Here is a 12,069-nt window from a genome sequence, read left to right as displayed (position 1 = left end):
AGGGTGCTGAGAAGGCCCCCGGTCCCAGGGAGCACCCCCTGCGGCTGGCTGCTGAGGTACACGTGTGTGCCTGCCTGCTGCCCACCTGACTCAAGAAGTGTGTACTGGCCGTAATGGGACAAAGTGACAAAAGTGGAAGCAGGCCGCTCTCCCAGTGCTCTTCCTGCCCGTGCACAGTCTGAACTGTGGTTGTCTGATGAATATGGAAAGTGCCCACCCCCAGAGGGATGTGGAGACAAAGCAGGGATTCTAGACTCTTAAGTTCCATGGCAGATATGCTTGGAGATCTGTGGCAAGTCAGCCCTCAGCAGGACCCATATCACTTCCATGCAAAAGAGCAAGAGGTGGGAGCCTAAGAGTCCAGCTGTTCACCTGAGACAGGACTTGTATGCTCCGTGCAGGTGAGGAAATGATCTGGATGCTTGTGAGTCTGGGACCACGGAGACCTAAGTCCTACAGCTGGGTTCTCCCCGCAAGAAGCGAGCCATGGGCCGAGCCCTCAACCAGCAGGGGTCTCCTTCAGCCAGGAGAATGGAGACGTGTCAGGTCTCAGAGCTAACCTCATCTGACCTAGGATGTCTGGAAGGCGGACGCCCCTCCCACTCACCACATCCTCCACTGAGGTCCAGATGTTGTACCACTGCTGTTAGAAAGCTGTTGGGGGGACCACCCCAATTCCCTGGATGCATTCATTCCCAAGACAGAAATAAGCTTCAAGCCCTGAGGTAGATGGCAGCCTCAAACTCAGCCTCTGCACTGAGCTAAGTGCAGCTCCCCAGACTTCTCAATGTTCCCTTGACCCCCAACCTAAGATGATGGGCTTCAGTTAGCTCCTGAGATCTCTTTCTCCCAGTATACAACAGAGATAATATCTACCACAGAGAACTTATCAGCAGTGGAATGCTTCCTTCTTGCCTGAAACCCTGAAATGCTTTACACATATGTTCTCACTTAATCTACACAATAAGTAAGGTACTTCCCTAAGGCCACAGAGCTGTTAGTCACGGAGCCAGGCCCCCAGTGAGTTCTACCTAATTCCAGAGACATGGATCACCCAGTATAGTGGGAGAATGCTATTTCCAGCAGATTGATGGCTCTATTTTGCAAGGCTCTGGTGAAAACTGTCACCTTGTGAGGCATGAAGCATGGTGCCTGGCATGTGGCTGGAACTCCAAATAAATGGTAGTTATTCAGATTACAACACACAGAGGCGGCACAGCACAATGAGATCCAACATACCTTCTGGGTCAAACCACTTCGGCCCCTTCTCCCAGGTCTCCAGGGCTGATGCGCTTGAATTAGACAGGATTAAAGGCTTACTGGAGCTGGAAGCCGCACCCCAACTCCGGAGTTTAGCCCCAGACCTTCTGTCCACCCGCTGAGAAGGACGAGGGAGGAAGGCAGCCACACAGGGCACTGTCGTGGTCTTACGCACCGTCAGGGGAGCTTTTGTGCAGGAGCTAGCTCTCCTTCTGGATCCCCATGACGAGACAATGGGCCCTGATCTTGCCCATGCTGCTCTGTGGCCTGGCTGGCCCCACGCACCTATTCCAGCCAAGCCTGGTTCTGGACATGGCCAAGGTCCTCCTGGATAACTACTGCTTCCCAGAGAACCTGATGGGGATGCAGGAAGCCATCGAGCAGGCCACCAAGAGTCGTGAGATCCTAGCCATTTCAGACCCGCAGACTCTGGCCCATGTGCTGACGACTGGGGTGCAAAGCTCCTTGAACGACCCTCGCCTGGTCATTTCTTATGAGCCCAGCACGCTCGAGGTTCCCCGGCAAGCCCCAGCACTCACCAACCTCACACAAGAGGAAATGCTGGCCCGGCTGCAGAAGGGCATCCGTCACGAGGTCCTGGAGGGCAACGTGGGCTACCTGCGTGTGGACGACATCCCAGGCCAGGAGGTGGTAAGCAAGCTGGGGGGCTTCCTGGTGGCCAGCGTCTGGAGGAAGCTCATGGGCACCTCTGCCTTGGTGCTGGACCTCCGGCACTGCACCGGGGGCCACATTTCCGGCATCCCGTACGTCGTCTCCTATCTGCACCCAGGGAACACAGTCCTGCATGTGGATACCATCTACGACCGCCCCTCCAATACGACCACTGAGATCTGGACCCTGCCCCAGGTCCTGGGAGAACGGTACAGTGCTGACAAGGACGTGGTGGTCCTCACCAGCGGCCACACAGGGGGCGTGGCTGAGGACATCACTTACATCCTCAAGCAGATGCGCAGGGCCATCGTGGTGGGCGAGCGGACTGTAGGGGGTGCCCTGGACCTCCAGAAGCTGAGGATAGGCCAGTCTGACTTCTTCCTCACCGTGCCCGTGTCCAGGTCCCTAGGACCCCTGGGAGGGGGCAGCCAGACATGGGAGGGCAGTGGGGTGTTTCCCTGTGTGGGGACACCAGCCGAGCAGGCCCTAGAGAAAGCCCTGGCCATCCTCACTCTGCGCCGGGCCCTGCCAGGAGTTGTCCGGCGCCTGCAGGAGGCACTGCGGGACTACTACACCCTGGTGGACCGTGTGCCCACCCTGCTGCACCACCTGGCCAACATGGACTTCTCCTCGGTCGTCTCTGAGGAGGACCTGGTCACCAAACTCAACGCTGGCCTACAGACTGTGTCTGAGGACCCCAGGCTCCTGGTGCGGGCCGTGAGGCCCAAGGAAACCCCTTCTGAGCCCGAGATTGGCGACGACGACCCTCCGGAGGTAGTCCCCACGGTGCCCGGGGCTGAGGCTGCCCGGCAGGCCCTGGTGCTGTCTATGTTCCAGGTGTCGGTGCTACCAGGCAACGTGGGCTACCTCCGCTTCGACAGCTTTGCCGACGCCTCCGTGCTGGAGGTGCTGAGTCCCTACATTGTGCGCCAGGTGTGGGAGCCCCTGCAGGACACGGAGCACCTCATCGTGGACCTGCGCCAGAACCCCGGGGGGCCATCCTCTGCTGTGCCCCTGCTACTGTCTTACTTCCAGGGCCCCGACAACAGCTCCGTGCGCCTCTTCACCACCTATGACCGCCGCACCAACGTCACGCAGGAGCACTTCAGCCGCATGGAGCTGCTGGGTCGGGGCTACCCCACCCAGCGAGGAGTGTACCTGCTCACCAGCCACCGCACTGCCACTGCAGCCGAGGAGCTGGCCTTCCTCATGCAGTCGCTGGGCTGGGCCACGCTGGTGGGCGAGATCACCGCGGGCAGCCTGCTGCACACCCGCACGGTGCCCCTGCTGGAGACGCCGGATTGCGACCTGGTGCTCACCGTGCCTGTGCTCACCTTCATCGACAACCACGGCGAGTGCTGGCTGGGAGGCGGCGTGGTGCCCGATGCCATCGTGCTGGCTGAGGAAGCCCTGGACAGGGCCCAGGAGGTGCTGGAATTCCACCGCAGCCTGGAGGCCTTGGTGGAGGGCACGGGGTACCTGGTGGAGGCTCACTATGCACGGCCAGAGGTCGTCGGGCAGACCAGTGCCCTGCTTCGAGCCAAGCTGGCCCAGGGGGCCTACCGCACAGCTGTGGACCTGGAGTCACTGGCCTCCCAGCTCACAGCTGACCTGCAGGAGATGTCCGGCGACCACCGTCTGCTGGTGTTCCACAGCCCCGGTGAGATGGTGGCCGAGGAGGTGCCCCCACCACCCCCCATCGTCCCCTCCCCAGAGGAGGTCTCCTACCTCATCGAAGCCTTGTTTAAAACAGAGGTGCTGCCTGGGCGGCTGGGTTACCTGCGTTTCGACGCCATGGCCGAGCTGGAGACGGTGAAGGCCATCGGGCCACAGCTGGTACAGCTGGTGTGGCAGAAACTGGTGGACACGGCCGCACTGGTTGTCGACCTGCGGTATAACCCCGGCAGCTACTCCACAGCTGTGCCGCTGCTCTGTTCCTACTTCTTCGAGGCAGAGCCGCGCCAGCACCTCTACTCTGTCTTTGATAGGGCGACCTCGAGGGTCATGGAAGTGTGGACCCTGCCCCAGGTGGCTGGCAAGCGCTATGGCCCCCACAAGGACCTCTACATCCTGATGAGCCACATCAGTGGGTCGGCAGCTGAGGCTTTTGCTCATACCATGCAGGACCTGCAACGGGCCACAGTCATCGGGGAGCCCACGGCTGGAGGGGCTCTCTCTGTGGGCATCTACCAGGTGGGCAGCAGCCCCTTATATGCCTCCATGCCCACGCAGATGGCCCTGAGTGCCAGCACCGGTGAGGCCTGGGACCTGGCTGGGGTGGAGCCCGACATCACCGTGCCCATGAGTGAGGCCCTCTCCACAGCCCGGGACATCGTGGCCCTGCGTGCCAAGGTGCCCACTGTGCTTCAGACAACTGGGAAGCTGGTAGCCGACAACTATGCCTCCCCTGAACTGGGGGCCAAGATGGCTGCCAAACTGAGCCGTCTGCAAAGCCGCTATTCCAGGGTGACCTCGGAAGGGGCCCTGGCTGAGATGCTGGGGGCTGATCTGCAGATGCTGTCCGGAGACCCACACCTGAAGACAGCCCATATCCCCGAGGATGCCAAGGACCGCATTCCTGGGATTGTGCCCATGCAGGTGAGATACAAGGGAGACTGAGCCTAGCACAGTCCCAGCAATGAGCTGACCAGTCGTCTGCACATCTGGGCTCTGTACACAGTGCAAGGCAATGGCTTCCAGACTTGTTTTCGCCTTTAAGCTCTCACTAGTCACGTATTTCCCTTCCTTTCCCCTTGTCATGCCCCTGAGCACCTCTGTAGAGCACTGATAACCCATGAAAACTCAGTCTGAAAACCCCTGGTATAGAAGGAGTTTCACTTTCGGCGGGGCAGAAGGCAAATGTTTGCAGCACTTCTCATCATCAGTGTTGGCGAAAAAGTCAGGTCATGAGAAGTCACTGCGGTTTCTTCCTCTGGGAATGGGGGGTTTGTGTTCGTTCTCACCACCTGCCTGCCTCAGGGGTTTCAGACAGAGAGAGAGGAGCAGGCAGAGGTCTTGACCTCACATTTGCCTCAGAGCTAAAGCATGGGGCCTGGGCACAGGCTGAGGCATGGTCAGCGGTGCTGACAGTGCACAGCCTAGAACATGACAGTGGTCAGGCACCACCTGCCTTCTCCTCCCCTCCCACAATGCAAAGCACTGCATTCGGAAGGAGCTGCACTTGGCATGCAGTCTAATCCAAGGGCCAACTGGATGGGAAATTCTGAGACTATTGTGGTCAATATATTGGAAGCCAGCAATGGCATTTGGGGAAAACACTGAAAAGAGAAATCAAGGTTGAGAGTCTTGCTTGAAAGCAAGGTCTGGGATGCGGGCAGTTCAGGTGGGAGGAAGTCTTTGAAGCAGGAGTGAGGGGGTAGGGAGAGTGGGATAGGAAAGGAGGAAAAGCTGACCGGTGGGGGCGTTATGGAGGCTGTTGCTTCTGAAAATGCCAATGGAACCCTAACAAGGGTGGTGAGTGCCTCCTGGAGCTGTCTGTCTACAGATGGGACCCAGCAGCTCCTACCCTTCATTGGCTGAAGGTCCCCATGGGGACGTGAACTCTCTCAGACTCTGAGGCAGCTTGGAGAAGGCCCTGAAATTGACAGAGGAAAGACATGGGGGTGTGCTGGGGGCAAGGCCCTGTCAGCTGAGGAGCAGTTGTAGCCAGAATCAGAGAATGGCTAAATGCACTGGAAGCATCTAGCGCAGAATCATCATCCCTGTTTTACAAAAAAGAAATGGTGCAGAGGAGCGTGACCCATGGCTAAAGAGCTTACGACTAAGGGCAAAGTAGACCCTAGAGGCTGGGTGTCCCAGTTAACGTTCCAGCCCACAGAGCCCATGTACTTTCCAGCAGTCTTAGAGAGAGACGAGGAGGCACAAAACATGTTGGGGGATGTGCTTGCACTGTGCTAGACTCACAAGGCCACCATATTCCAAATAGAGGACCCACTCCTTTCCAGCACTGGCAGGATTCATGGTTTGGAGTCACATATGGACTCAGTTTCCGGCTCCACCACCCACTGGCTGTGTGACCTTGGGCAAGTTACTTAATGACTCTGTGCTTCAGTGTCCTCATTGAAAAGATGGGGATGCTACAGGGAGCCCTCACGGTGATGGTAAGGGTTGCAATGTGCTCAGCACAGGGCCAAACCCCCTTCTAAAGATTCAGGGGTCCAGTAGCTAGCTAATGTCTTCCCTCCCTGCCCTAGGGAAGAAGAACTCAGAGATATCAGGAAGTGCCTGGTGAGATCAGGGGAATCAGAGCAGAGACCACGCCACTTGCAGGGCCTTGCAGCTCCGGACCCCATGGTGCAGGGTGGGCGCACATGAATGTTCTCTGTAAGGAGTCTGCCAACCACATCTGGGCCCACGTCCTAGGCCCACCACCCACATCACCTCCTAGACACTCCATCGGAAACCTCCTTCAGCAACTCCCAGTCCCTCAGTATCTTTCACGTATAAAGGAAACGGTGGTGCCCGCTTTCCTGAGCTGTAACATCTGCTCCTCTGCTGACATTGAGCTGGACCCCTGCCCATTTTTTTTCAGATCCCTTCCCCTGAAGTCTTTGAGGACCTGATCAAGTTTTCCTTTCATACTAATGTGTTTGAGGACAACCTTGGCTACTTGAGGTTTGACATGTTTGGGGACTGTGAGCTGCTCACCCAGGTGTCAGAACTGCTGGTGGAGCACGTCTGGAAGAAGATCGTGCACACGGATGCCATGATCATCGACATGAGGTCAGTGGCTGGGGGGCAGAGGTCTCTGGCCAGCCAACCTGGGGGTTGTGGCATAGTTGGCTGGGGGGGGACCCCAGCAGTGGTGGTCTTTTTAAGTTCCTCAGATGATTCCAATGTTAATTCCAGGCTGAGAATCACTCGGCTACTCCTGTGGTTCCCAGGCTTGCCTGGCCATAGGACTTGGGGGTAGGGGGGATGGGGGAGGGAGGCTTTAAAAAAAAACAGATTCTCGGGCCCTCATGTGACCCTACTGAATCTAAAACTCCAGGTGAGGCCCAGTCATCTGTATATTTGAAAGGCATTATCCCAGGTGAGTCTGGTTATCAGTCGTGTTTGGGACAGCAAGGCCACCACCTGCACTATGCCTCTTATGTCATACAAAATACAAAGTCAGCTGGTGACCACCCTTGTCATGAGAATTAGAAAGCCTGAGTCCCTGAGAGAATCTGCAAATTAGCCACTATTGTGGCAAAAAGAATTCTTTGCATCACAAAATGACTGGTGGAGGGACACTGTCAGCTAGAGACCTCCCTCCTGGAGGGGGTGGAAAAACACCAACCCCAGTGACCAGGCCCCGGCCTCCATGGACGCAGGGAGGGGCAGGCTGCTCCCTGCCGCCCGCCCCCCCCCACCCAAGGGTGCAGAACATCCACTTCCCAGCTGCAGGAGAGAGGCTGCCAGAATTGGCCAAGTCATGGCCTGTAGCTCAGCTGTGGCTCTTGGCTGTCACTAGAGGGCTCCACATCTCAGAGGCTTGTTCTCCCTGGGAAGACAAAACCTCCCCCAGGGCTCTGTGGTTACATTTAAAGGAGGAAGTGGCCCAGCCTACAGGAGTGTTTCCAGACCCTTCTAACCAAAGTTCTGGAGTTTCAAACACTGAGGTCAAAGACCCTAAACCCAGCTGGGCCACCCTAGACCATCAACCAGAAGAGATACCTCACATATCACCAGCCTCCACTTCTTATTCACAGATGAGGAGACAGGGCCCCAAAGAGTTCACGTAACAGGGCAGAGCCAAATATCCTAGGACAGGCACAGGCTGTCCCCTCTGCCACTCTTCCATTCCCCACCCAATGTGGTTCCACAGCTCTGAGCACTCTGCTACACTAAGTGCCCCATTAGGAGACCTCAACAGAAATGCCCAGTGGGTCTTATGAATTTATGGAGAACGCAGCTAGGAAGGCAGTGTCCTCACAGTCAGCATGGATGTAGGAGAGCAGTCAGTAAATGAGGAAATTTTATCAGCAATTTCATGACTGCAGGACTTGTCAGAGCCTTTAATGTAATGTACACAATATGTATCACATAATGTATTAATATGTCATCAGAAGGGGCAGGTAAGACACCCAGTGTTTTATAATTTCTCGAGAGACTTGTACGCTGGGAAATGCCAACACGGAATTCTGCAGAAGGAGGATGGGACAATGATGCTGCCTGGAATTAGTGTCCTGGTCAGGGCAAGGTCCCAGGCTCCCAGGGGGGAACTGAGGGCCTCCCCATGAGCTCTGCCCCAATGACCCCCCACTTCGCTTCCCTTAGGTTCAATATTGGTGGCCCCACCTCCTCCATCTCCGCCCTGTGCTCCTACTTCTTCGATGAAGGTCCTCCAATTCTGTTGGACAAAATCTACAGCCGGCCCAACGACTCCGTCAGTGAGCTCTGGACCCATACCCGGCTCGCAGGTTCGCTTTCCCTTTCCTGTTCTCATTCTAGAAGCTTCTAGAAAATCAGGGAAAGACAGCTTGGGTTCGGGGGAAAGTAATAGTAAATGGAATATAAAGCTCTTGACCCATGCTGTGCACTTTTACATATGATTCTTAATCCCTACAAAATGCTACCATTATGCTTATTTTCTAGAGGGAAAAAAAAGTGGGTCTTAAATAGGTTGGGTCTCTTGTCTAACATCACCCAGTTAATAAGTCAAAGTGTCTAATTCTGAACACTGGTTTGTCTAAAACTAAAATGCCCGTCCTGGCCACGAAAACCATCAGCATGCAAGACACAGCAGAATTAGAAGGGCTGCCTGCCCTTCACCAAACCCCACGGAGTTTCTAGTGCCCATCCCACCTGAGCTCTCGGCAGAAGCTCAGCACACCTGCTTGAACAAAGTTTGTGGTTCTAAAGGCGCCTCTGCAGTTGGGCCCAGCACAGCAGGTGCCATGCTCTGTAGAGCCAGGGCTCTCACGGTCCCCATGAGGGACAGCCTCCCTCTGACTCCCTTGCTCAGCACAACAAACCAAGGAACTCACACCCATCCGACAAGAGGCTGGGAGACCAGCGGTGGGGGGGTGGGGGGGGGGGGAGGGTGCATATGACCAGCAAAGCACCCCACGATGTTCATTTGTACACGTCCTTATCACACAAGGATTCGAGGGGAGCTATCAAGACATACATTCAAAAACACTGCAAAATATAAATAAAATTTCTTAGAACCACGTGAACTGTAAATTCAAATAGACACTCAAAACCAAGAGTTACAAACAGACTCAAATCTGCAAGATCCCGGAGTCTTAGAATTGTAAGGATGTCCAGTATGGGAGCCACATGCCACACGTGGCCACTGAGCATTAAAATGTGGTTCATATGAACTGGTATGTGAAAAGTGTAAAATGCACACCAGATTTTTGAGAGCTTTTTACGGAAAAATAAAGATGCACAGTATCTCCACGATGTTATTGATTACATTCTTGAGATGAACTTTTTTTTAGATACATTGAGTTAAATAAAACATGGTTAAGATTCATGTGATCTGTGTTTCTTTCTTTACTTGTTTAATGTGGCTCCTAGAAAACTTGCAGTAACATCTGTGGCTCACATTCTGGCTCACATTGTGTTTCTATTGGACATCGTTGTCCTAGAGGGGTATTTGGCTCTTCCTGGATTCCAAAATGGAAAGAGCCTCTGGCAGGCTAGGCATTCTTATTATTCATGAAGAAGAAGCACATCCTTTTCTCGGGAAAGTCAAGGCTCCTCCCATCACTCAAAGATAAAAGTACCGGAAGTGTGTGAAGGAGTTGTCAAGCCCTTACATACTGGAGAACAGGCACACGTTCGTACCCCCATTTGACAGATGCAGAACTGGGGCTCAGAAAGGAGTGCCTTGCGTGTGGACACAAGGCCACAGAACTAAATCCCAGGCCTTCCTCTTTGCGGCTCCACACAGTACAGAGAAGGCAGGTGCCCCACAGTGCTGACTGGGCTCTCCATCTTCTGTCTCCCAGGGGAACGCTACGGCTCCAAGAAGAACGTGGCCATTCTGACCAGCACGCTGACAGCCGGCGCCGCGGAGGAATTTACCTACATCATGAAGAAGCTGGGCCGGGCGCTGGTAGTCGGGGAAGTGACCAGCGGGGGCTGCCAGCCACCACAAACTTACCATGTGGATGACACTCATCTCTACATCACCATCCCCACGGCCCGCTCGGTGGGGGCTGTGGATGGCAGCTCCTGGGAAGGGGTGGGCGTGGTGCCCCATGTGGCTGTCCCTGCTGAAGGAGCCCTCAACAGAGCCAAGGAGATGCTCCAGCACACTCTGCTGAGGGCGAGGAGGAGCCCCAGGGGGGGCAAGACCTCCAAGCCACACACCCAGGGCACTCCAACACGTGGTCCTGCCTGAGGCCTTGAGGGGCAGAAAAGGGACCTGCTGAGCTCTGGTAGGCTTAGAGCTGAAGACACCCTTGGAGTTCATCCAGTGGTCTCTTCACCACTGCCAACATCTCTGTTTGAGCACCTAGGGACAGGCAGCTCCAAGGCAACCTCCTCCCATAGTAGTTATTTTGGGGAGGTGAAGTCAAATGTACCTCCCACCCATGCTTCTTAACTGCCAAGCACTGGTCCCAGAGCAGCTCTATCCGATAGAGTTATAATGTGATCCGCAGAATAGCGGCACATGCGTCACTTTACATTTTCTAGTAGCCGCCTTCTTAAAAAGTAAAAAGAAACAGGTGACATTTTTGTACTAGTGTAATTTATTTAACCTACTATATCCACAGTAGAATCATTTCAGCAATATAAAAATTATTATGAATGAGATGCTTTGGCCTGGAGCCTCTGAAATCTGGTAGGTCGTCTGCACATACAGTGCTTCCCCTTCACGCACACGTCTGGGGCTCGTGGCCACGTGCAGCTAGAGGATCCCATGTGGGACAGTGCAGGCCCAGAGGTCAGGGACCCCCCACCGCCCCAGCACATTGTCCCCATTCAGTCCTCCCTGCATCCACATCTTCCCCATTAAAGCACCTCTCCCTCCTGTCCTGGGATCATTTCTGTCCCAGCGTGCTCCTCCAGGGAGGCAGTCATCCTGCTCAGCCTCGTCTCCCACTGCCTGTCACTTAGCACAGCACCTGGTGCAGGAACTCACGTGAGTATCTGGCAGCGCATCTGTTTTCCTCCAGGTGGTAGCCCTTAGACACTGGAAGACAGGTCCAGTTCCATCTAGAATCCTCCCCATCCAATTCCACACAGCAAGTGTGTCTTCCCTTCACATGCTCCTCCCAAGGCCATGCTCTCCAGCTTCTGCCAGAGACCCCAAAGTGAGCTCTACTGCCGCACAGCATTTGGACACGCAGCATTGCTGTCTGAGGCTAGAGTGGCCCTAGGTGGTGGCCCAGGTGCCTGCCTTTCTTGGCCCAGGGCAGCGTGTCATTGCGCTGGCTCAGCTGACCAAGCCCACTCCTAACAGGACCAGAGGCCTGCAGACCCCAAGACCACCTCCAGAACCAGGCAAGCCCCAGGAGGAGATGGGAAGCTTCTGGGGTGACCTGGAGGAAGGAGGGCCCTGGCTGGCCCCGGGAGCCAGGCAGCCTTACTCCTCTGGAATCAACAGGGACCCAAAAGTGAGAGACCTCCTGGACCCTGCCCATAGTCATGGTGGGGATGAAGCTGTTACAGCAAGGACATCCCCAGCACTGCCAATCAGTGCTCTCAGAGCCCCGGGCTCCAGGATGCCTCACTCAGTGAGGAGGAAGTACTATTGCTAGCTGGCCTCGCTGTCTGGTGAGTCTAGCCTACAGCTGCCACAGGCGACTTCCCCAGGGCACCCGGCCAACCTCACTACACTGGCGCCCTCCCCAGTCTCCAGAGAGCTGTGGAATCTGGGCACACCCCCGGGTCACCATTATCTAGGAGTTTTGCCACCTGGTAAACCTTTAACCAGCCCTGTCGAAGTAGGAAAGCTCTGAAAGAAGGCATTCTGGTTCCTTTCCCTTCCGCTAATTCAAGTAAGATGAAGGGCATGACTGAATTCCAGCAGTATCACATATACTGGGATTTTACCTTTTTCTTCACTGGGCCCGTTAACATCCAGGCAGGTGTGTGAGGTCCCCGTGTGCTTATATTCTAGGGGCTCTTTCTCCTCCCTCCTCCTTCCTGTCCCCCTCCCCGACACACCCATAG

The 12,069-nt window shown here is 55.3% G+C and overlaps 1 protein-coding gene across 1 annotated transcript; it reads left to right on the top strand.

Annotated features, from left to right (window-relative positions):
• The first annotated feature begins 1,482 nt into the window (after positions 1–1,482).
• Positions 1,483–10,291, top strand: RBP3 (retinol binding protein 3). The gene is made up of 4 exons (XM_077746487.1): positions 1,483–4,530; positions 6,485–6,675; positions 8,215–8,357; positions 9,897–10,291. Exons 1-4 carry the CDS (start codon positions 1,483–1,485, stop codon positions 10,289–10,291), a joined length of 3,777 nt encoding a protein of 1,258 aa, XP_077602613.1.
• Positions 10,292–12,069: the final 1,778 nt, after the last annotated feature.

This window comes from Crocuta crocuta, unplaced genomic scaffold (assembly GCF_008692635.1).
Source record: "Crocuta crocuta isolate KB4526 unplaced genomic scaffold, BGI_CrCroc_1.0 scaffold28, whole genome shotgun sequence".
Lineage (NCBI taxonomy): Eukaryota > Metazoa > Chordata > Mammalia > Carnivora > Hyaenidae > Crocuta > Crocuta crocuta.
The sequence above is the reverse complement of the archived record's forward strand: the minus strand, read 5'-3'. Positions and strand labels throughout refer to the sequence as shown.